This window comes from Takifugu flavidus, chromosome 1 (genome assembly GCF_003711565.1).
Source record: "Takifugu flavidus isolate HTHZ2018 chromosome 1, ASM371156v2, whole genome shotgun sequence".
In the NCBI taxonomy this organism is placed as follows: domain Eukaryota; kingdom Metazoa; phylum Chordata; class Actinopteri; order Tetraodontiformes; family Tetraodontidae; genus Takifugu; species Takifugu flavidus.
The window spans coordinates 22673293-22699360 of record NC_079520.1 but is presented as its reverse complement, the minus strand read 5'-3'; the positions used below and the strand labels follow the sequence as shown (position 1 = coordinate 22699360).

General features: G+C 42.6%; 2 protein-coding genes across 3 annotated transcripts; both read right to left on the bottom strand.

Annotated features, from left to right (window-relative positions):
• Positions 1 to 2947: 2947 nt before the first annotated feature.
• LOC130535632 (uncharacterized) lies at positions 2948 to 4319 on the bottom strand. Its single transcript, XM_057050787.1, has 7 exons — positions 4277 to 4319; positions 4122 to 4160; positions 3990 to 4037; positions 3635 to 3886; positions 3283 to 3543; positions 3069 to 3200; positions 2948 to 2958 (listed from the first exon to the last, which is right to left on the bottom strand). Exons 1-7 carry the CDS (start codon positions 4296 to 4298, stop codon positions 2948 to 2950), a joined length of 765 nt encoding a protein of 254 aa, XP_056906767.1. The 5' UTR covers positions 4299 to 4319.
• A 4467-nt stretch (positions 4320 to 8786) lies between these two features.
• LOC130517150 (uncharacterized) lies at positions 8787 to 11130 on the bottom strand. 2 transcript variants are annotated; one of them, XM_057018871.1, is made up of 6 exons: positions 10142 to 11130; positions 9987 to 10025; positions 9855 to 9902; positions 9500 to 9751; positions 9148 to 9408; positions 8787 to 9064 (listed from the first exon to the last, which is right to left on the bottom strand). In XM_057018871.1, exons 1-6 carry the CDS (start codon positions 10161 to 10163, stop codon positions 8787 to 8789), a joined length of 900 nt encoding a protein of 299 aa, XP_056874851.1. In that variant the 5' UTR covers positions 10164 to 11130. The 2 variants fall into 2 exon arrangements, with proteins under 2 accessions (XP_056874851.1, XP_056874940.1); XM_057018960.1 differs by lacking the exons at positions 9855 to 9902; positions 9987 to 10025.
• Positions 11131 to 26068: the final 14938 nt, after the last annotated feature.

Sequence of the window (26068 nt, the reverse complement as noted above, 5' to 3'; positions counted from 1 at the left end):
GACCAAAGGGGTAAGAGCAAGTACTGTTGACAAACGGGTACAGTGAGGTGACATCAACATAGTGGATGGTTTCATCGGGCGCTGCCGTGTGTCGCAGTTTTAAAGCGCTCGTTCTACCTCCGAAAAGTGCTTTTCGGGGGTTGAGAGGCTCAGGAGCGTTAAAGCAACGGAGAAATTCTTTAACCTCCGTGCATGTTGTTTTCATCTGGTTCCACGTGTGTTCTCTCATGACTACAACACGAACCCCATGTGTGGTCTGTAGCTCACTCACCCTCTTCTCACTTTTGTAGTGCAGTTCACCAAAGGTGACGCCTCTCATATCGCACTGTACTGTGGGATCAAAGCAACTGGGACAGCCGTGGTAAAAACATCCATGAAATTCCCAGACATGTTTTACACCGTCAATCTCAAGCATATCCGTCTACGAAAAATGCACCAATCTGTTTTTCACCCATGTTTAGAGCATGCTGTATAAAGATTTTTTCTTTGTGCATCAACCATTCTAACCATTGAACCGATGCGCTAGAGAATCTTTTGCTCTGATTCAAATAGTTGTGAGGGCAGGGGATAGCCAGAGTGTTAGGAGTCAGATAATTGGTGCGAAACACCTTCATACAGGCTCCGGCTATGGTGATAGAACCAAAAGGGTCTACCCCCGTCTCACCTAGGAACTGATCTCTAAATTTAAGACTGCCCTGGGTGAGAATGTCAACATCATTTTTGCAGTACAGCGAGGCCTCCTTTTTGAAGTCAAAGGTACCTCGGCTGACCTCGTTGTACCACGGGTCAAATTCTTCCCGTTCGCGCACCGTCATGCGATCTACGCGTAGTCGGACGGAACGGGATAGGGCCCCACGTAATTGAGGTGAATTTCTGAGCTAAATTTGTGTGGGAAATACCCCTTGGTCTTGTCAGTGAATCCTAAGGCTTTGGGCATAGCGCTGAGACGCATGGGGAGAAATGACAGGGAATCTATGAATTTGAGACCATAATGGGATTCCTCAAAACTGAGGATTTTACTCCCGTTCATCAGAATCTGTTGTGGCGTCACATCCAGTTCCAACATACCTTTTAACACCAGATAACTGTCAAACCCCTTGGCATTATGGGCTATAAAGATGTTCTGTTTGTATCGTGGCTTCCTGAAATGCAAAATAAACATTTTAGCACAGTCAAGACCATAAAACGCCTTCTCTTCACCTTTGGATGTTTTTGTATGCACTAAAAAAGGAACATGCTCTCCATTTTGACCCACAAATGTTTCAAAATCATAAAAAACCAAATCAGGATGTGAGTGTGATGTCTGGTTGGAGGGTAGATGTCTATGATCGACTTTAGAGTCGCTCTGCAGTTTTTCACCACAGATTTTACATTTTTTCACCGCACAGCGATGCTTTGCATCGTCTAACGACAAATTGACACTGTAGTATAGTTCGCATCGTGCGCATTTTTTGATTCGGTCGCAGAGGCTGGACTTTCTGCTTGAACCGACCAATTTGTGTCTGGTGAAACAAGAGGGTGAGCGACACGTTCTGTTACAGTCAGAGCAAACCACTGTGTTGAACCCTTCTGTGGGGCAGGCAGGATCGTTGCACACTGCGCAGTAACCTTTACAAAAGTGGGTATAGGGGTGCTTAAAAGTCTTGTAACAATAATTACAGACTGACGACCCCAGGAAGGCTTTGAGATTTTTTATCCCATAATAGTGATTTTGTAGTAAAAAGAGAAACAACTGATTGGAACGATCAGAGAATTTTGTCTCATAATGTGAGAGGGGTTTACTGTGGCATGTTCTGTAAAACACAACAATTTTACGCCCCAGAATATTTTTCAAATTTACCAATGTCACTGAAAGTGACGGGGGTCTCATCATTTAAACCAGCCTGATGCTGCAACTTCCTCGCAATATCAAGGCATTCTCTTTCAGTAAGTTTCGGGTAGATAACGTGAGCTAGACTGATGGCGAAGCAAAGCTGGTTGTCTCTGTTGTCTACGATAAATAAGTGACGTCTTTTTTTGTCAATGATTTCACAGTCTAGAGTTTTCTCCATCTTACGTTTGGCACCTCCTCCTGGGTTCTGCACCACGTGAAGGATGAATTCTATATTCTCATCCGATGAAATGATACCGTTTGACTGCACAATCCGATCTAGCATTCCATTAAAAGCCGGTAGAATATTTTTCACCTTGTTCATCCACAGCAACTGTAACATGATTGTGTACGTTTTCACCCACCACCTCCAACTGTATTAAATCATTGCGACTACTATGTCGTCTGGCAACATCCACCAATTCGCTGATAACCCCTGTTACATCTCGATAGAATGTTGCAATGTCAGGCACATTTCCCCGAGTGGGAATGTTAAAGGAGCGTCTTGTTCTCCATGTGTTAAAATCATTAAAAAACCTCTCACCCCGCTCAGGAGAGAGATCGGATGGATTTTCTCCTAGCCCTCCTCCCCCTTGCTGAGGAGAAAGATGGGGTGAGGTCTGCTCTCTGACCCCCCTTCTCCTGGCCTCTCATCCTGTTCAGGAGGGGGGTTAGGAAGAGCCGATTGTGTCTCTGCTGAATCCGTCTCTGATCTGATTGTTACCGCGTGTAAGACATGATCACTTTGCGTGTGGAGAGCTGATGAAGGAGAATGATTTTCAAACTCTACTGCATTAACTGCATTAAGGTTTTCGAGGGCATCATTTATGAGTTGTAAGGTGTCAAGTTCTAGGACGTTTTCATTTTGCTCTGTAAATTGTAAATTTCGGGTGCATCAATTATCGCTTCTGTATTGTAATTTATTGGAATGAGATTGGAATTTCACTTAATTGATCAACAGCTATTTGTAAAGCATTCGGTACTTGATTAAAATATTCAACATTGAAATCCTCATCCATATCTTAAACAAAAGACAGAAAAAGGAAAAAAAAAATTACAGCTTTTTCAACACACTGTTTAGTACACCCCTTGGTTACAATTGGAGGAAACAATATACCGTATGACATTATTGAAAATCTCCAGCACTACCTGTCTTGGGGTGTTGGGAATGAATGTAGCAGCCTGTATCCCCCTCCACCCTGTCGAAGGACGTTTGACGAACGCTCTCGTGGTGCTCGTGCTGTTGTTGGGAATGATGTTCCCCCTGTATCCCCCTCCACCCTGTCGAAGGACGGTTCAGGAACGCTCTCGTTTAATCTCAACCCTGAATCTGTAATTAGATGAGAGATGAGTTATTATTTTTTTATATATTATTATTATTATTAGTCAAGAAGATATAGTATAAAATATACCATCAAACAATCTCCTGACAATGTTAGACTTGTGTCTCTGGTTCCTACGTCTCCTTATCGGCCTCGCAGGTTCGAAAGGATCTGGTGAAAGGGAGAGTGGAGCTGCCGTGGGTGCCGCTGTAAGTACAGGGGTCAGAGTGGTACACGCTTGCCGTATTCTACGTCTCCTCGCAGGGGCAGAAGGTTCACGGGAGGGTGGAAAGGCCGTGGGAGTCACAGTGCTCAGAGAGGCGCACGTTTGAAGGTTCTGTTTTGATGGTTCTGTTTAGACAGAGGGGAAAATCGTTAAAATACAAATCATCAAAACGGCACATATTTTGTATATACTTCTAATCACAGATAAATATATTACCTTGTACAGTCGACTTCGGTCCTCCTGGCTGTCTCACACGTCTTCTGGAGAGTTTGTTCGTCTGCTTACTTGAGTCAGTCCCATGTTGAAGTGCCGAGGTTTCCCTCTCAATCTCAATTTCACCAATTTCAGTTACACAGCAATTTGTCCCCTGCACGGGGAGTGGGGTTTCAGAACACAGCAATGCTTTTACTGCTTTTTCAGTTTCTTGGTTGTCTTCGGATACCAATCTTTCAGCCCTGGCTAACAGATCTGAAAAATGTATCATAAAAAGTTATATTTCAGCAATCTATGAACAACTGAGCTGTTCATAAAAACAAAACAAAACAAAAAAAAAAAACTGTATGTAAAATACCAATGTCTGTTTGCGTGAGGGTTATTCCTTCAAACTCATCGGCGCTGACTTTAAAGATACAGAAAATTACACTTAAAAATCTAGAATAAAAATAGAACAACTTTCAGGTTAAAAAGATCACGGATTGCTTACCAGGATAAATTGGCATATGGTGAACCTCTACTGTAACTTCTAAAACACAGTTATTCGTAAATAGTAGTTAATCATTAATAGTTCATTCATTAATAGTTTTCTAAAACTATTTAGAAAACTACAGAGAAAAAGTTTGGGAAGAATTTGAGGCTTACCGGTAGTCATCTTTGCAGCCATCTTTGTTTGTTACACGCGCTCTCGCAGACGGTGAAGCTTCCGATGAAGTTCTGGAGGACTGAGCTAATGACTGTGAGATGATCATGTATATATTCGCTTTACAATGCTTGGCGAGAAGGAAAAAAAAAAAAAAAAAGTTGATTGGCGCCGAAAAGTCTGATATTGACGATTGCCCCGGTGGACCAACTGGTGGTGATGTGCTCCCATGGGATACCTCCCTACACGGGAACTCTACCAAACAACAGGTTCAGGCGATATAACTCATGTTAAGAATGTTTTTCTCCAGGAGGGCCTCCAGGTCTCCACGGGATTTAAGCTTCTTCAGTTACACACCTCGGACACCGGAAGACAACGTAGGCCCCTAAATTTCTTACTTGAGGCCACCAACTCTTTTCTCTTTTTCTGAACCACAGTGTTAGGGTTCTAACAGTCTAACTTTCTCCAATAGTTTTCTCTTCTCTAGTTTTCACAACTGTTTCACAAAATGTTTGTTCTGTGGAAGGTTTCTGTTCTGTGTTGTTTCTTTCTTCACAGCCTTCTTCAGTCACACACACCATTCTCGGTTTGATCAGTTTCAACACACCCCAGTCATTGGAAGACATCGTAGCCGACAACATAGGCCCCTCACTGGAAGATTCTTCCCGCTGATAGAGAATCAGCTCCCCCGTCTTGTAACGGAACACATACCCAAAACTCCCTGTTTGACTATAAGGCTCCAAAGACCATTCTTGCTGCAAAGGCTCAGAAGGTGACGCCTGAGAACGCTGTACAAACACCGTGGATTTTTCAACTACTTTTCCACACAATTCTCTTATAACGGTCACAGCCGTCTCACCAATCACGGATGTAGAACTACTCATGTTGTCCACAGATGGCTATGCCAGGACTATGGCAAAACTGTTTTGTAACTGTTTTGTAACTGCTGCCCTTCCTTTTTAAAAAAAGCGGGAAGGGAGAATGGCGGGAGGGGGGTTCCCCTCCTACCTTAGGGGGGAACTTCTTTGTAAGTAGGATACATGTTCCTCGAGAATCCATGAGACAAGGTGGGGGTTCCCCAAGGGTCAATTTTAGGTCCAACCCTTTTAATCTTTACATGCTTCCTCTTGGGGATGTCATCAGGAGCACGGCATCAGCTTCCACGCTATGCTGACGATACGCAACTGACAATCGCCGTGGCTCCTGATGACACAGGGCCAGTTGATGCCCTTTTTAACTGTATTTTAGATATCCAGTCATGGATGGCAGAAAACTTCCTACAGCTCAACCAGGACAAAACAGAAGCCTTAGTTATTGGTCCTGAAGGTCAGAAGAGAAAAACTTTTTCCAAAATTGAAGGATTTTAAGCCATCTCAATCTGTAAAAAATCTGGGTGTGATCTTTGACTCTGAGCTTAGTTTTATCCACACATCAAAAACACAACCAAGGTAGGTTTTTTACCACCTGAAGAATATAGCCAGAGTCCGCCCGTTTCTCTCTCAGGCCAGCACGGAGGTGCTGATGCACGCTTTATCTCCTGTCGTTTAGATTATTGTAATGCCCTGCTCTGGTCTTCCAAAAAGAGCATCACAAACCTACAATTACTACAAAACTCAGCTGCACGAGTGCTGACGAGGACCAGAGGCGGAGCACATCACACACGGTTTTAGAATCGCTGCATTGGTTACCCGTGCGTTTCAGGATCGATTTTAAGGTTCTTCTATTAGTTTTTAAATGTCTTAATGGTCTTGGCCCGACTTATTTAACCTCCGTGCATGTTGTTTTCATCTGGTTCCACGTGTGTTCTCTCATGACTACAACACGAACCCCATGTGTGGTCTGTAGCTCACTCACCCTCTTCTCACTTTTGTAGTGCAGTTCACCAAAGGTGACGCCTCTCATATCGCACTGTACTGTGGGATCAAAGCAACTGGGACAGCCGTGGTAAAAACATCCATGAAATTCCCAGACATGTTTTACACCGTCAATCTCAGCATATCCGTCTACGAAAAATGCACCAATCTGTTTTTCACCCATGTTTAGAGCATGCTGTATAAAGATTTTTTCTTTGTGCATCAACCATTCTAACCATTGAACCGATGCGCTAGAGAATCTTTTGCTCTGATTCAAATAGTTGTGAGGGCAGGGGATAGCCAGAGTGTTAGGAGTCAGATAATTGGTGCGAAACACCTTCATACAGGCTCCGGCTATGGTGATAGAACCAAAAGGGTCTACCCCCGTCTCACCTAGGAACTGATCTCTAAATTTAAGACTGCCCTGGGTGAGAATGTCAACATCATTTTTGCAGTACAGCGAGGCCTCCTTTTTGAAGTCAAAGGTACCTCGGCTGACCTCGTTGTACCACGGGTCAAATTCTTCCCGTTCGCGCACCGTCATGCGATCTACGTCGTAGTCGGACGGAACGGGATAGGGCCCCACGTAATTGAGGTGAATTTCTGAGCTAAATTTGTGTGGGAAATACCCCTTGGTCTTGTCAGTGAATCCTAAGGCTTTGGGCATAGCGCTGAGACGCATGGGGAGAAATGACAGGGAATCTATGAATTTGAGACCATAATGGGATTCCTCAAAACTGAGGATTTTACTCCCGTTCATCAGAATCTGTTGTGGCGTCACATCCAGTTCCAACATACCTTTTAACACCAGATAACTGTCAAACCCCTTGGCATTATGGGCTATAAAGATGTTCTGTTTGTATAGTGACTTCCTGAAATGCAAAATAAACATTTTAGCACAGTCAAGACCATAAAACGCCTTCTCTTCACCTTTGGATGTTTTTGTATGCACTAAAAAAGGAACATGCTCTCCATTTTGACCCACAATGTTTCAAAATCATAAAAAACCAAATCAGGATGTGAGATGTCTGGTTGGAGGGTAGGAATGTAACAACTATGATCGACTTTAGAGTCGCTCTGCAGTTTTTCACCACAGATTTTACATTTTTTCACCGCACAGCGATGCTTTGCATCGTCTAACGACAAATTGACACTGTAGTATAGTTCGCATCGCGCGCATTTTTTGATTCGGTCGCAGAGGCTGGACTTTCTGCTTGAACTGACCAATTTGTGTCTGGTGAAACAAGAGGGTGAGCGACACGTTCTGTTACAGTCAGAGCAAACCACTGTGTTGAACCCTTCTGTGGGGCAGGCAGGATCGTTGCACACTGCGCAGTAACCTTTACAAAAGTGGGTATAGGGGTGCTTAAAAGTCTTGTAACAATAATTACAGACTGACGACCCCAGGAAGGCTTTGAGATTTTTTATCCCATAATAGTGATTTTGTAGTAAAAAGAGAAACAACTGATTGGAACGATCAGAGAATTTTGTCTCATAATGTGAGAGGGGTTTACTGTGGCATGTTCTGTAAAACACAACAATTTTACGCCCCAGAATATTTTCAAATTTACCAATGTCACTGAAAGTGACGGGGGTCTCATCATTTAAACCAGCCTGATGCTGCAACTTCCTCGCAATATCAAGGCATTCTCTTTCAGTAAGTTTCGGGTAGATAACGTGAGCTAGACTGATGGCGAAGCAAAGCTGGTTGTCTCTGTTGTCTACGATAAATAAGTGACGTCTTTTTTTGTCAATGATTTCACAGTCTAGAGTTTTCTCCATCTTACGTTTGGCACCTCCTCCTGGGTTCTGCACCACGTGAAGGATGAATTCTATATTCTCATCCGATGAAATGATACCGTTTGACTGCACAATCCGATCTAGCATTCCATTAAAAGCCGGTAGAATATTTTCACCTTGTTCATCCACAGCAACTGTAACATGATTGTGTACGTTTTCACCCACCACCTCCAACTGTATTAAATCATTGCGACTACTATGTCGTCTGGCAACATCCGCCAATTCGCTGATAACCCCTGTTACATCTCGATAGAATGTTGCAATGTCAGGCACATTTCCCCGAGTGGGAATGTTAAAGGAGCGTCTTGTTCTCCATGTGTTAAAATCATTAAAAAACCTCTCACCCCGCTCAGGAGAGAGATCGGATGGATTTTCTCCTAGCCCTCCTCCCCCTTGCTGAGGAGAAAGATGGGGTGATGGTCTGCTCTCTGACCCCCCTTCTCCTGGCCTCTCATCCTGTTCAGGAGGGGGGTTAGGAAGAGCCGATTGTGTCTCTGCTGAATCCGTCTCTGATCTGATTGTTACCGCGTGTAAGACATGATCACTTTGCGTGTGGAGAGCTGATGAAGGAGAATGATTTTCAAACTCTACTGCATTAACTGCATTAAGGTTTTCGAGGGCATCATTTATGAGTTGTAAGGTGTCAAGTTCTAGGACGTTTTCATTTTGCTCTGCTGCGTTAGGGCTTTCGGGAGCATCAATTATCGCTTCTGTAAATTGTAAATTTATTGGAATGGAGATTGGAATTTCACTTAATTGATCAACAGCTATTTGTAAAGCATTCGGTACTTGATTAAAATATTCAACATTGAAATCCTCATCCATATCTTAAACAAAAGACAGAAAAAGGAAAAAAAAATTACAGCTTTTTCAACACTGTTTTAGTACACCTTTGGTTACAATTGGAGGAAACAATATACCGTATGACATTATTGAAAATCTCCAGCACTACCATGTCTTGGGGGTGTTGGGAATGAATGTAGCAGCCTGTATCCCCCTCCACCCTGTCGAAGGACGGTTGACGAACGCTCTCGTGGTGCTCGTGCTGTTGTTGGGAATGAATGTATCCGACTGTATCCCCCTCCACCCTGTCGAAGGACGGTTCAGGAACGCTCTCGTTTAATCTCAACCCTGAATCTGTAATTAGATGAGAGATGAGTTATTATTTTTTTTATATATTATTATTATTATTAGTCAAGAAGATATAGTATAAAATATACCATCAAACAATCTCCTGACAATGTTAGACTTGTGTCTCTGGTTCCTACGTCTCCTTATCGGCCTCGCAGGTTCGAAAGGATCTGGTGAAAGGGAGAGTGGAGCTGCCGTGGGTGCCGCTGTAAGTACAGGGGTCAGAGTGGTACACGCTTGCCGTATTCTACGTCTCCTCGCAGGGGCAGAAGGTTCACGGGAGGGTGGAAAGGCCGTGGGAGTCACAGTGCTCAGAGAGGCGCACGTTTGAAGGTTCTGTTTTGATGGTTCTGTTTAGACAGAGGGGAAAATCGTTAAAATACAAATCATCAAAACGGCACATATTTTGTATATACTTCTAATCACAGATAAATATATTACCTTGTACAGTCGACTTCGGTCCTCCTGGCTGTCTCACACGTCTTCTGGAGAGTTTGTTCGTCTGCTTACTTGAGTCAGTCCCATGTTGAAGTGCCGAGGTTTCCCTCTCAATCTCAATTTCACCAATTTCAGTTACACAGCAATTTGTCCCCTGCACGGGGAGTGGGGTTTCAGAACACAGCAATGCTTTTACTGCTTTTTCAGTTTCTTGGTTGTCTTCGGATACCAATCTTTCAGCCCTGGCTAACAGATCTGAAAAATGTATCATAAAAAGTTATATTTCAGCAATCTATGAACAACTGAGCTGTTCATAAAAAACAAAACAAAACAAAACAAAAAACTGTATGTAAAATACCAATGTCTGTTTGCGTGAGGGTTATTCCTTCAAACTCATCGGCGCTGACTTTAAAGATACAGAAAATTACACTTAAAAATCTAGAATAAAAATAGAACAACTTTCAGGTTAAAAAGATCACGGATTGCTTACCAGGATAAATTGGCATATGGTGAACCTCTACTGTAACTTCTAAAACACAGTTATTCGTAAATAGTAGTTAATCATTAATAGTTCATTCATTAATAGTTTTCTAAAACTATTTAGAAAACTACAGAGAAAAAGTTTGGGAAGAATTTGAGGCTTACCGGTAGTCATCTTTGCAGCCATCTTTGTTTGTTACACGCGCTCGCAGACGGTGAAGCTTCCGATGAAGTTCTGGAGGACTGAGCTAATGACTGTGAGATGATCATGTATATATTCGCTTTACAATGCTTGGCGAGAAGGAAAAAAAAAAAAAAAAGTTGATTGGCGCCGAAAAGTCTGATATTGACGATTGCCCCGGTGGACCAACTGGTGGTGATGTAGCTCCCATGGGGATACCTCCCTACACGGGAACTCTACCAAACAACAGGTTCAGGCGATATAACTCATGTTAAGAATGTTTTTCTCCAGGAGGGCCTCCAGGTCTCCAGGGGATTTAAGCTTCTTCAGTTACACACCTCGGACACCGGAAGACAACGTAGGCCCCTAAATTTCTTACTTGAGGCCACCAACTCTTTTCTCTTTTCTTCTGAACCACAGTGTTAGGGTTCTAACAGTCTAACTTTCTCCAATAGTTTTCTCTTCTCTAGTTTTCACAACTGTTTCACAAAATGTTTGTTCTGTGGAAGGTTTCTGTTCTGTGTTGTTTCTTTCTTCACAGCCTTCTTCAGTCACACACACCATTCTCGGTTTGATCAGTTTCAACACACCCCAGTCATTGGAAGACATCGTAGCCGACAACATAGGCCCCTCACTGGAAGATTCTTCCCGCTGATAGAGAATCAACTCCCCCGTCTTGTAACGGAACACATACCCAAAACTCCCTGTTTGACTATAAGGCTCCAAAGACCATTCTTGCTGCAAAGGCTCAGAAGGTGACGCCTGAGAACGCTGTACAAACACCGTGGATTTTTCAACTACTTTTCCACACAATTCTCTTATAACGGTCACAGCCGTCTCACCAATCACGGATGTAGAACTACTCATGTTGTCCACAGATGGCTATGCCAGGACTATGGCAAAACTGTTTTGTAACTGTTTTGTAACTGCTGCCCTTCCTTTTTAAAAAAAGGCGGGAGGGAGAATGGCGGGAGGCTGGTTCACCTCCTACCTTAGTGATCGAAGCTTCTTTGTAAGTATGGATACATGTTCCTCGAGAATCCATGAGACAAAGTGTGGGGTTCCCCAAGGGTCAATTTTAGGTCCAACCCTTTTTAATCTTTACATGCTTCCTCTTGGGGATGTCATCAGGAGCCACGGCATCAGCTTCCACAGCTATGCTGACGATACGCAACTGTACATCGCCGTGGCTCCTGATGACACAGGGCCAGTTGATGCCCTTTTTAACTGTATTTTAGATATCCAGTCATGGATGGCAGAAAACTTCCTACAGCTCAACCAGGACAAAACAGAAGCCTTAGTTATTGGTCCTGAAGGTCAGAGAGAGAAACTTTTTCCAAAATTGAAGGATTTTAAGCCATCTCAATCTGTAAAAAATCTGGGTGTGATCTTTGACTCTGAGCTTAGTTTTATTCCACACATCAAAAACACAACCAAGGTAGGTTTTTACCACCTGAAGAATATAGCCAGAGTCCGCCCGTTTCTCTCTCAGGCCAGCACGGAGGTGCTGATGCACGCTTTTATCTCCTGTCGTTTAGATTATTGTAATGCCCTGCTCTCTGGTCTTCCAAAAAAGAGCATCACAAACCTACAATTACTACAAAACTCAGCTGCACGAGTGCTGACGAGGACCAGAGGGCGGGAGCACATCACACCGGTTTTAGAATCGCTGCATTGGTTACCCGTGCGTTTCAGGATCGATTTTAAGGTTCTTCTATTAGTTTTTAAATGTCTTAATGGTCTTGGCCCGACTTATTTATCCGACCTGCTTTTATTCTATCATCCCTCGCGGACTCTGAGGTCCTCCAACACCGGCCTTTTAACCATTCCACATGTAAGCACTAAAACGCACGGGGAAGCGGCCTTCAGTTATTATGGTCCCCGACTGTGGAACAGCCTGCCGGAGAACCTCAGGGCCGCAGAGACTGTTGAGATTTTTAAAAAGAGGCTCAAGACACACCTTTTTAATCAAGCCTTTAATTGATTTTCTGATTATTTTAAATTTATGTCTTATCCTTATTTTACTTGACACTTTTACTGTTTTACTCCCTCAGTTCTTATTCCCAGTTTTTAGTCTTTACACCTTTTATCCCATTTACTGTTTTAGTCTGTTGTAGTCTTAGTACTGTTTTACTGCTCCAATTCTTAGTTCCTCAGCTTTTAGCTTTTATACCTTTTATCCCATTTACTGTTTTAGTCCTTCAGTTTTTAGCTCCAGTGTCTCCTCATGGTGTTTCCTCATGGGGGCCTGCCAGGCTGGGAGATGTTTCCGGTCTACCGCTGGGGGTGCTGTCCCATTGTCGACCCTGGACTGGGTGGTTAGGGGGCTCTGTGCTTTGGTGTGGAGCCTCCGGACTGTCCAGGTCGGGGTGGTCTTTGCGGTGCGGAGGGGGACCTCGCTGCTCCGGACGGCGCGGAGATGGAGCCGAAGGCGGAGGGAAAACGGAGTGAATGTGTGCGTGTGACTGAGGTGAGTGGAGCGAGGGAGAATGTGGAGATGGTGGTGGAGGTGACTGGTGAGGCGGGGAAGGAAATGGATCCAACTGGGGTGGCTTTTGAAGTGTTGGGCGGGCTGGGTGAGACTGGGGAGGGAATGAGTGAAATAAGTGAACTGGGTGAGGTAGGAGAGATGGGAGACATGGGTGAAACCGGTGAGCAGGGTGTAGCTGTAGGTGACGTGGGGCAGGAGACAGGGAAAATGGCTGGCGAGCTTGGTGTGGGAGGAATGAGCACAGGTGAGCAGGGTGAGGTTAGCGTTAGCACAGGTGAGCTGGGTGAAGGAGGTGCAGGTACAAGTGAGGGCAGCGGGGGGGGGGTCTGAATGGCGGCCAGCTCCCCCAAAGCGGCGCAGAAAACAGAAAAATGTAATGAACGACGGTGGTGACAGAAAAGCTGGACGGCTGGAGGATGCAGCCGCTGCCACGGACAACAGCGATCAAGAGTACATGTCCGATGCCAGTGAGCTGTCGAACACGGTGGCGGACAGCGAGAGGGATGACTTGTACCCCCCGAGCATGATCAAGAACTTTCTCACAAAGACCAAAGGCATGAGGGGCCCTGATTTGGGGAGTTACTTCCCCGACAAGCTCCTCTTCATCCAGTCAGCCGGTCATTGGATCAAACACAGAGTGGTGTCGGACCTGACTGACCCTGAGATCTTCAGGCTGAAGAAGCACATGGGCAAAGCCAGGAGACATCTGAGAGAACAGTCCAACGAGAGCACCAGCTTGTAGGCCGACTGGCTGGGAAGGGATGGAGCCCCCCCGCTGGAGCCTGCGTGACAGGCCACCGTCATTTTTTCCCTCTGTAGGACGGATCCTACTATGTTGGACCAGTGCCCATTTCTGTTCCGGGCGAGGGACAATGTTTTTTTTGTTTTGTTTTTTTTGTGTGTGTTTGAATGTTGTAAAGGACACTTTTGGACCAATCGGACAGTGGACAAACTCCTTGTGGAGTAACTGTTTTTTGTTGATTCTATTTATTTTGTTGTCAGCACTGGTTTTTTAACAGAGTGTGAATTTGTCTAAATAAAGTGGTTGTGTAAAATCTTTCTTTCTTTCTTTCTTTCTTTCTTTCTTTCTTTCTTTCTTTCTTTCTTTCTTTCTTTCTTTCTTCTTTCTTTCTTCATTCTCTCCCTCCCACCCTCCTTCCTTCCTTCCTTCCTTCCTTCCTTCCTTCCTTCCTTCCTTCCTTCCTTCCTTCCTTCCTATAGAAGCAAAGGACCAAATCCGGCACAGTGCGGTGGCAACCAAGGGGAGTGTGTCATGTTTTGATTAGCATGCTCATGCATGAGTCAAATTTCCACAGTGTAGCATAGAGCAATCTCTCAGGATCTGTCACCCTGAGTGTTTGTGCCTCAGGCAGTCATGTTGGCTGCCAAATTGTGTCACTCGTGATGGATTGGAAGCTCTCACAGTCTCTACATATACATCAGCCAAGAGTAAAACAACAGACAAACATATCCACTTGCAAAACCGTAGACAACTAAAAAAAAACAACAACAACAACATTGCATTCTTAAAATGCAACTTGCAATGTTGAAAAAAACCTGAAAACTGTTCCCCTAAATATCGTTGTAAAGCAAAGCCACTCTGAAACAAAGCAGAACTGTTCCTGCACGTGTTCAAGAAATATGAATTTAAATAAGTTACAGATAAGGATTGTGTTTTATTTAGAACTTTTTAAATAGAAGAAAAGTAAAGGGGGAAAAAACCCAATACTAGTTTGCTCACTGGGGTGGCACTAATGGGTAATGATTTGAGTAGATACCAGGGATTTTGTGAACTTATGACTTTAACAGGTGGGTGGAAAGGTTTTATTCTGTCGTTGAATAACACTCTTTGTGAGGACTTTCATTTATTCTACAGGGCCCAAACCTACCTCTAACCATAACAACTAACTTCCTAACCCCAACTTAAACCCAATTTTAACCTCAACACTGAAACTGACTCTTAACCCTCAAACAGTACTTTGAAGTTGTGAGGCCCAAAATGTCTTTACTTCACAGAAATGTCCTTACTTTGATAGTACAATGCAATATTTGGTACTCAATAAATAGCAAGTAAAGGAACAACCCCCATGACACACACACACACACACACCACACACACACACAACACACACACACACATTAAAGTTGCTGTCTAAAACATCCATAGACAGATAAAACTGAATCCCCAATCTTCTACCAAAGAACAGCAAGTGCCTCGACTCCATTGTGCTATTTTTCTTCAAGTGTTCACATTAAGCTCAACAACTATGAAGGGAGCAGGAGCCGAGACAGAGTTTGTGCAATGACTCATTAAACTGGAGGAGTGAAGACACTTTAACAGGATTATCTAAGCGGACATTTACAGATGGGAGTGAAGGTGTTCTAAGCGTCAGATTGTCATTTGCAGAAAACTATCAGTTCTCATGCTGTCGAGCACTTTAGGAGCTGTCACACAAGAGGACTGATGTGAGCCACATTCAAAGGAGAGAACGAGGTGAAAGTCTGAGAGTGGAGAGGCTTCAGTTGCGGAGCTGACATTTATGGATGCAATTTCAGTTCGAATCCCCATTTATTTTTGGCTGTACACTGGGATGATTAAAGAAACTATCAAAGACAGATTAAAAGTTTCTAGTTGGATATTTTGATTATCTATATTATTATTCATTCTGTAAACACACTCTTGCAAGGAGGAGAAGTGAATGTTGTCTCATGATCACTGAAAATGAAATATAAAAGATATACTGAATATTGATAGAAACCGTTAATATCAGCCCTATAATATATAGACCAAAACTTTGACCAATCAAATGGCATAAAAACACCAACATCGCTGTGCACCTGGGGATAAAATTGAATACATTAGAAAACAAACCAATATCAAAAGGTCTCCTCTGCAAGTCTCTAAGTGTTCTCTAACTCGGCTATTTTCAAACACATGAGTGTAGACTGGACCGTGTAGTCATGTGTGTGATTTACATGAGTGCCACATTTCACACTGCTAGTAGTTTTTACTTGGTTTTACTAGTTTTTACTTTAACCATGGATACCGTAGGGCACATTATATTACTTGATTAGGTAGCTTTCATTTTATTCTCAGTTTCTAATGGAAAAATGTGTATTTAATTGGAGAGATACAGCATATGTTCTTTCTAAACAGGATGTTGTCTTAAGCTTCTATGTTTTTTCTGGCCAACATGGTCACAGTGCTCTGCACATACATACATTTTAAAAAATGCTAGTTGGAACAATGTAATTTTAATCACAACAAACCTTTTAATCTCAGTTGTAACAGCTGCTATTCCATCATATGTAAATAAAACAGTAATTTTACTGGACAATTACACCCATACTGATTGATTCTCTTCTATGGCATGAACTATCATTCAGTGATGTCATAAAAAAACACAGATTTTTATTTTTATTTTTCAAAGTAATCAACTGCAATTACAATCAAGTAGTTTTCATGGAAACCCAGCAAACAGCATTATTCATTATCTCCCAGAGGTCATAAGAAGCAGCATCAAAGCTCACAATCTCATCATTTGCACCATCATTAACTCATTTTCTCTTATTTTGTTACAAATGCTGCTCACCATGCCATTCTCTATGAGGCTGCAATGAACCTTCTCTGCTGGTATCCAAATCTAGTCAAATAGAATCATTTTTGTGGATATTGCTTCTCAACAGTAATAACTAAAACATTTTCCTAAAGTCTGAGGGGTCAAGCATTCCTTGTGCTGTTGTTTCTGTTCCATTTGACCTTTAAAGTCTTGTCTTGTCATCAAGGAACACTTAGCAGGTTGACATGACCCCAATAAAAAAGGTTATTGCCTAAAATGGATTTCTAATGTGCATCTAAATATATTAGTTGCACTAAAATTGAAGTTTGAAAGTTTGAAAGTAGACCCAGATAATGTGGTTAAGAGTTGATCTACTTGTGCATATTTACAGATAAGTGAAGATAAACAGCATGTAAAAATCTATATATGGGAAGATGGTGAAAACTGGAGTTGGTTTTAGGAGGGATGAACCCCTCTGACTTGCCATTAGCTAGCTCACTATTGGTATGGGCTGTAACAGTGTAGGTCATCCGGAAACGAAGAAGCCCAAAGAGTGGAAATGGCCACCTAACATAGTGGAGGTGACATCAACAAGTTCAACATGTGTCTATCCTGGGACAAATACAATAGCCCAGTGGTTATTTTCTTATTTTTGTTTTTGGCTGAAGCAGCAGTCGTCTACAGAGGCAATAGTTTAAGCCCATACCTACCAGGTAAAAAACAAAGACTATTCAGCTACAATTAATGCCCTCTCACTATGTGAGAGAACAAAAAAGAATGTTCCTAAAGAAAGATTGGGATGAAACAATTAGGCCTGGAGGTGGAGTAACCTGGCAGAGATGACAGCATAAATTAGCTGTGGAAAGAAACTGCTGGGAGGTCACAATTCAAACTTTCACTCATTAGACATGCAACACATGGCTCTGGCAAAATGTCTCCCATTAATTGGTCACTCTACACCTGCTCAGCAGATTTAGCAGAAAAGAGAGGCTAAAAAGATGAAGATGATCCTGTAGATGATTTCAGAACATTCTTCCTGATATTGTGAATAATGCTGCAGTTGGAATTTTGTTCTGTCAAATTAAATATTAATGAATTTCTTTGGGGATGTACACAGAAACCCACCCTGCTCGGACAAATAAACTCAGCGGCATGCGAGGAAGTCCTCTAAATGTTACCTTTTAAAAAAATATGTGTTTAAAAACCCCTCTAGTGGTAGGCTGTTGTAAAGAACCCCACCTTGTTATTCAATTTCCCTACGTGGATGAATAAAGTAAATCTTGTCTTCTAGTTCCAGTGTTTTACTCATGGGGAGCCCCTCCACACCCAGAATTGAATTGTGGGGTTGTTGCCCTGGTGTCTGTAAGGTAAAGGCTTGGGCCCCTCTGTCTGATCTTGGTTGGGACAGACGCTGTGGCAGCACCCCTCTGGGCTGTGGGCGACAGCACCGCTCTCCAAATAATTAATGAATCCTTCGTTCGCCTGGTTCCTCCTTGCCCAGCTATATTGCATTTTAAAGAGTGTATGGATGTGTTTGTGTGTGCATTTCTGAATAGGTGTGTGGGTTTTTTTGGGGGGTGGGGGGCTGAGTAGGTGTGTGCGTGTATGTATAGAGGGGCTTTTAACCCTGTCACCTTATAGGCTGGAACACTTTCTTTCGGTTTGGGGAGCAAGTAGGTTCACAACAGTTCATGTATGTGTCTTGGAGCTTGGTGAGCTACAGTGACCGTTTTTCCACTGTCGCCTCATGAGACAAGCTGTTGAGACAACGGTTTGTGAGGAAAGATCGGCATATTTCTCTTCGACAAAGATCACTGACGCTACCTTGAAGGTACAAAGGAACAGATCGTACCATAAAAAAGGGCCCTTGGGGACTTCATCCCCACTCCGGCCCTAATGAGATGTTTGAGGGAAAAGGACATGGAACTGGGAGTGGCTGCAGTAACCCAGAAGGGGGCAATAGAGGATTTAACCATAGAGCAGACAGTGCATGTCACTTCTCTATTAATAGTGAAAACAACCTCTGTCAGCTTCTGAGAAGAGCCCACCTGGCATCTGGATGACAAAAATATCTTTTAAAACAAACATGTACATGGGGGAATTTTCTTTTTTTCCCTTTTTTCTAAAATACGAACTAGTGCTGCTCAAATCGCAACAGTGGATGAATCCACCTTCACAACAGAGTGTGGAGAGGGATGAGCCTCAGACTGCAGATTGAATGGCTTTTCTGCATTGGGATAATCTTGCTAATTTGTGCTTAAAATAAAACCCAATTAGATTAATTATTGTTATGTTTGTAACATGCCATTTTCCCCACGCAAATCCATTCCAGGATTTATTTACATATTCTGGTTTTGTCACTAGCTGACTCATATTAAGTGTATGGTCTTTGTTTGCTTCCAGAAATTAAGATAGCACATACTTTGTTAAAAGCAGTATGATTATACGATGATGGAAGTGTGTGTTTTTATTTTTTTGCATGGATTAGCAGAAGACGAAGCCTCCCAGTTGGCTTTCAAGGTAATACATCCCAGTTAACTGCACAAACAAGATGGCAACCTTTTTATTTTTAATGAGTGGAAGGTAACCTTTATCTCTCTCTGGAGAACGCATAGGCTCCAGCACCAGATGGCACTGTAAGGCTAAAAGACACCGCTTGACCAAAATAGTAATTAGGCAAAGTATTCCTAGGTGTTTCTCAAGTCTTAACAGCTCTCTCTTCAACAGCAGGGATGTCAAAGCTTTATAGGTTTGCCAGGTGCTCTTGTGAGGCCCTAAGCTTTTCATTTTAAGGATTTCTGCATCTCCATAAATTGTTTTTTTTTCTAAACTTGCCACTTGACATAAAATAGCTACTATTCTATGCATCACTCTAATGATTTCACAACAGCAAAACAGATGGTGAGTTTAAGGCTTCTCATCAATCCACTGAAGACTGTGCAGAAAATAATGAAATTCAACTTTCTGTTCTCATCTAAAGTGGCTAGTGGGTGAACTGTTGCATTCACATGGAATGGCATGATGTAGAATATTTATGCATGTGAGCATTGGTGTTGGTTTGTATGGATGCCGTGCCTATCCCAGCTGCCTTCGAGTGAGAGGTGGCATCCACCCTGGACAGCTCCCTCATACCTTACAAATAACTGGGATTTTTATAAAAACTGTTGAAACATATATTCCATGTAAAGCTATCTTTGGTATGTAGGTATGCTGCAGTTTCAAGTATGAGATTTCTTTCTTTCATCCTGTTGTCCCTTCTTCTCCTCTGGACAACCATCAGTAGGATGTTTTGTGGCCTACGGCCTACTGTTCTCGAGTCTGGTGGTCTGGGCTTGATGCTGTGGAACTATCGACCAAATGACAGCAACTGGAACAGTCTGACACTAAGGTGTCGAGGGCCCATTAAAAGTCGATTGGCCTTCTTCCTGCACCGCTGGGCATAGAGCTCCTCCATTGATGGTGGCTCGGTTCTGAGGATGCATTTCCTGCCTTCCATAGAGCGTTCCTGATGACGGCAGAGCCACTGTTCACCAGGCAGTAATGCAGGTGGTCAAGACACTCGATGATGTAGCTGTTGCAGAGTCCCCTGGAGTCCATGTTGAGGATTCCCTCTCTGCTGATGACTCTGATGTTGGCGTGTTTCACTCCTGCCAATTCCTGTAATTCACTATCGGCTTCTTTGGTCTTGTTGATGGTAAGTTGAAAGGCACTGTCCTGGAACAGGAATGTCAAGCATCTGATCGCCTCTTGTTACCAATTTTAAGACTGGATGTGTATGGTGGTGCACCCATGAAATATTGATATAATAATAATAATTCAAACCTTTGGTGAAGTAATCTGCTACCTTGGTTTGTGCTTTTTTTCCACCATTGGTTTATTTTTCTTTGATCTATACATAGACAAGAGGTTTGTTTCTGGATATAAACTCCCCAGGGTCACGCTCACATGAGCACCTGTATCTCACATGCGTCACTATGCATGTTTTTCACAAGCATTTGCAATTCAGGGCTATGTTTGCTATATTCCATTTGTAAATGAATCCATCCATTCTGGAGCAACAGATCAACAGCAACGATCAATAGCAACAGTGGATGAAGGTGTCTCTACACCCCTCCTTTCTCAAGATATCACCATTGATCGCACATTTTTTTGGTCATACTTACTGGAAAAACTGGCACCAGTTACACTTTCACTGCCTCATGTGTGGAACCTATTTCCAGGAAGACCCATTTAAGAGAGACAGGTGCCCCCAGAGGAAACACTAACACTTTTGCTGACACTGTGATATTATGGCTCGGTTATTGCTCTGGCATGGCAACAGGCACTATTTATACACCTTGCATCCATAATGACAAAAGAAGAGTGTAGGAAACAGATATTCTCCTTGCTGCAGGTTCAATTCTCAGATAACAAGTTTTCCTTTTACTGGAAGTCATGTCGTTAATGGTGGTATATGTTCAAACCTTTGCTGATGATGTGGTGTATATCAATAACCTATAGCTGTCCTCATGCTACAAAGCATTAAAGGTTTATATTACGACGTAACATGGTGCAATGTGTTCAACATCAAATTTTTAAAAAGAGGCATATGAAATGCAAGAGGGCTTCGTAATAAATTATAAATGACTCACATTTTATGATAAACGTTTGTCACTGTGTTTAATTTAGAAATAAAATATGAGTGCTCTTTGATATAAATGATTTCACGTCTAAAATCCACCATCGTTCATTTTTCCTTTTCTCATGGTAAAATAAAACTATAATGTTAGTCCATAAACACACTCAGAAAAACACTTTTTAATGAAGTAAGCTCTTCTAATTCTGGGCAAAATAATTATTTAGTTGAAAAAATGCAGTTTTGATTTTTTTTTAATTGCTTGTAAGAGTTCTTATGTGGATTTGATTTGTATCACATGAAAGTTGACAGACGGGAGTCTGCAGCCTGTGCGCTGTTACACATTTTGTGTAGACATTTTACAATCCCAATAGAGGCCTCGCCGTATTCATTTTCACTGCAGTGTGAAGTACTTGTCTTCTTGTCTTGTACTTTAGGATTCCAGAAGACAAACCAGCTGAAGCCAAAACAATTGAAGAAAGAAACATATTTGAGTCCCCGTACACTGACAAAATATATCTTGACATATATGGTTTGCTGTAAATCCATATTTTCTTGCCTTATAAATAGATTTTTTCAGGTTTTTATTTGCTTACTGGGCACAGGGTGTAAAGAATGGACAGTTTGTAGGTAGGGAGGGATACATCTTTATTTTTCATTGTTGGTTTAATATTCCTGGCTGGTGTACACACTGATTGCTTACATGCATCGTCACTAAGCAAATGGAAAGAACAAGCTAGCAGGGCATTTGGAGTGTGAAGGGTGGGGTTAGTGGTGCAATAAAAACTGCTGAGGGAGCCAGAAACACAGACTCTTGGCTCAATTTTGTCCCTGGTGCAAAGAGAGGCAGAGCAGCACAAACATAATTGCTCTAGTTTCACCCTGACACTGCCATCTTTTCTGCATTATGATGGAAGTAGTACTTCTGCATAGCTGCTCACCCATCGTGTGCAGGGTTGATCTTATATGGCACCGTTGGTCATTGGTGTATTTTTATGGGACTGAGCAAGATCTTATTCTCTTCTGCTCCCCCTCCCATCTGTCAGTCTTGATAAAATAATGCAGTCAATCAATCAATCAATCAATCAATCAATCTTTATTTATATAGCATCTTTTACAATCAGAATTGTTTCAAGGCGCTTTCCAGAATCCCAGGGCCTAACCCCAGACAAGCAACAGTGGCAAGGAAAAACTCCCCTTTAACAGGAAGAAACCTTGAGCAGGACCAGGCTCATGTAGGGGGACCCTCCTGCTGATGGCCGGCTGGGTAGAGAGAGAGGAGAAGGGGGAAGACAGGTAGAGGAGAGGAGAGGAGAGGAGAGGAGAGGAGAGGAGAGGAGAGGAGAGGAGAGGAGAGGCATAGAGCATAGAAATACATACAAAAATACATTATATTGAATTAAATTGAATAAGCTGCTGGTTGAGTGGGTCAGTGGGGTCGGAGGTCAGTATACAGCTCTGAAGGCGGCAATACCTGTAAATGGATACAGAAGGGGGGGGGGGGGGCAGAAATACTACACAGGAAATAGCATTACTAGTCTACTTGATGAGGAGGAGGAGGAGGAGGAGAGGAGAGGAGGGAAGAGGAAACTATGACCCAGTGGGATGACAGAGGCCTGTTAGGTGATCATGTTTCTGGACCCCGGCAGCCTTGGCCTATAGCAGCATAGCTAAAATGTTAACCTAATGATTAGACGACCCCCTAAGTATGATAATTTGTCTGTCTATGATAATAACTGGAACTACAGAATTAGTAACAATAAGCTTTTTCAAAGAGGTAGGTTTTAAGCCTAATCTTAAAAGTAGCGATGGAGTCAGCCTCCCGTACCTGGACAGGGAGCTGGTTCCATAGCAGGGGGGCCTGGTAGCTAAATGCTCGGCCACCCATTCTACCCCTAGAAACTCTGGGGACCACAAGTAGACCAGCATTCTGAGAGCCGAGCGGTCTATTGGGCTGGTAAGGTGTCACTAGCTCCTCCAGGTATGATGGAGCTAGGCCTCTGAGGACCTTGTAGGTCTAAAGAAGGGTTTTGAAAATTATTCTAAATTTAACGGGCAGCCAATGAGGAGACGCCAGTACAGGAGTAATGTGATCTCTTTTGTCAATACCTGTCAGAACTCTGGCTGCAGCATTTTGGATCAGCTGGAGGCTTCTTAAAGAGGAGTTTGGACACCCTGATAATAAAGAATTACAATAGCCCAGCTTGGAAGTAACAAATGCATGGACTAACTTTTCAGCATCATGGTGGGTCAGTAGTTTTCTAATCCTTGTGATGTTCCTCAGGTGAAAAAAGGCACTTCTAGAGACTGTTTTAAAGTGTGAGTTGAAGGAGAGATTTTGATCAAAAGTTACTCCAAGATTCCTCACACAGAGACTAGATGTTAATGAGATACCATCTAGAGTGATCATGTGATCTAATCTATCCCTGAGAGGTTCAGGACCAAACACCATGACCTCAGTTTTTCCTGAGTTAAGGAGGAGGAAATTTGAAGACATCCAGGACTTTATGTCTTTAAGACAGGTCTAAAGCTTCACCAACTTCTCTGTCTCCTCTGGTTTCATGGATAGATAAAGCTGAGTGTCATCAGCATAACAATGAAAATTTATCCCATGCTGCCAAATAATGTTCCCTAAGGGAAGCATGTACAAGGTGAAAAGGATTGGTCTGAGTACAGAACCTTGAGGAACTCCATGGCTAACCCTACTGTATGAAAAGGGAATGCCATGAACATGAGCAAACTGGTATCTATCAGATAAATATGATCTAAACCAGTCTAGTGCTGTAATGCAGTGCTGTCATTGAAGTGGGGTTGCCGAATCCTGGACCTATAGGTGATTCTGTCTCAACTTATTGCAAAAACAAAACAAAAAAAAACCCAGGCAGCTTTTTTAAAAATCACTGTGCATTTATTGCCCCATATCAGGTAACACAAGGTCTAGAAACCACCATATACTGTATACAAACAAGTATCCATGGAGATTCTCAAAATAGCAATGTCTCATTCCCTTTTCACCTGCCGAATATTATCTATTAACCGATTTCCATACTGATCAGCTATGTAACACACACACACACAAAATCCTGTAGCCCTCCTCTCCCAATGCTATTTTCCTCACCATACCTTCTTATGTTGTCAAAGCTGTATATGTGTCTAAATAAAAGGGATTTTTCCCATTATATGTTGCACTTTGGCCAGTTGTTTGTTTTTTAAAAAAAAATAATTTAATAAAAAACTAAGGACAATGGAGGTCTTGTCTAAATGAAAAACATGGGTGCAGTTCAAGCATACAATGGAAGGGTACTGCACAACATTGATTTCAGTTTTTCTTTTATTCAGCTGTTTGTTGAGACGTTTGTGAGGTAGCAGCTGGGCCAAGCATGACTCTGCGCTAATGATACATGACAACAAATGAACACAACTTAGCACATGGACATGCTTGTAAACTGAGGGCTGTTTGCGTCGTAGTAATGCAGCCCTACAGGCCACTGTAATCAGTGTTAGGGGCTGTGGAGCGTGGCAAAACACCGAGGAGTGAAATCTCGTCCCAGTATGAGAGCTGACAGTGGGTAGAATGAGAATTGGAGAGACATGGTAAAACAAACCTGAGCGTGAGATTCCAATGTTACAGCTGGATGCAGGGTCAAGTGTGATTGAAGAGCAGCAGGTTTTTTTTTTTTTGTGGGAGGACAATGTAAAGACATGAATTCAACAGTGCTTTGCATATAAAAGAGAAGCTAAAACAACTGACAAGAAAAGTATTTCGTCTGTTGTTTTCTTTGTCCCTCTTTAGATCAGGTCAATTACTGCATTTAGTATCAATGACCTGAGGTCCATTAAGCTGCCAGAGGCGTGCTGTAGCCCAGAGGTAAAGCTTTACTCCTCTTATGTTTCGGCTTGTGTGGTTCAGTGGGCAGCAACTAAGAACCTCCTGTAACCACAGCCTGTCTGTGTGGTCTATTGGGTTCACCTGATATGTCACTTAGCAGAAATTGACCTTTGACGGTGGACTTCAAGGGGCTTTTCAGTAACCGATAACTGTATCGTCCCTCTCCATTATGGCATACTTTGATTCTGCAAGCGATTGATTCTTGGTTGTTTCAAGAAACCTCAATATGTTTCCAATGCTACACTAATGGAAGAGTACTCAAATGCCATGTATCATTTATAGTTATTTACCTACAATTTGTAATAATATTGTGATCAAAAACATGGGCCAATGAGCATAAATCTTTTTTTTTTTGTTTAGTCAGATCAACTTGAAATACACTGCTGAAAATGAGTAAAATGTTCTCCTATATTAGATTAACTGGAGGGAATTGGTCAACTCTTGAACTATTTTATTGACCCTGACCTTGTGACATTACAAACAACGTCAAATTTATTGTGGTTATTAATGTCATTTCAGTGACTATCCCAAATATGTGGTTGGAAATAAAATGTTACATTAGTTGTGTGAGAAGAATTATTGTTGTTATTACTATTATCGTTTCAATGCTATAGTAAGTATAGTAAGTAGATTTAGAATGTTTAATCAAAAAGAATGTATGAGTGTTTGACTCAAGTATTGTAGCTGTTATGTACCCAGCACTGGGAGGTATCATGTTCAAGGACACGAGGAAGTCGTAGAGATAGGAGGAGAAGGAATCATGAAGTTGTTTTGATACAAATCTTGTGTGCACCAAATAAAAGAGGAGAGCGAGCAGCAGACTGACGGAGTTGAGAGAGGAAGCTTGAACTGCTCGTCGGCTCTCCCTTGCAAGGCCTCCTGTTGTCTGTGTGGTTGATCTGAGTCTAGTAAACGAACAGCGCGGGTGACCAAACATCACCCTCACAAAAATTGGTCCTTCGAGCCGGATCCCAAGACCTGGAGAGGATCGCCGTGGGACGACCGAACGCCGAAGTCTGTGCACAGCCGGAGTCAAAAGGACGTCCGAAGTGAAAGACCTTTCATCACGAGTTGACGGAAGGCCGGTCTTCGTCCCTCCCAGGGCGACCATCTCCAGTGACGGGAAGAAGGCACTAAAACAACTCAGAGAGAAACCATAGCGACAACGGAGTGAGTATAAGACACAAAAAGCGCTACACGGAATATACCGCGGTATTACCTGCCTGGTCATCAGGAGAGAAGCAGAGGCAAGATACACCCGCCTCCTCGGAGGTAGAAGCCTGGTGTATACTCTCCTGATTAAAAAAGAGGGGTTATAAGGCCACGGCGGAGGGGCTGAACTAGATATCCTGTATG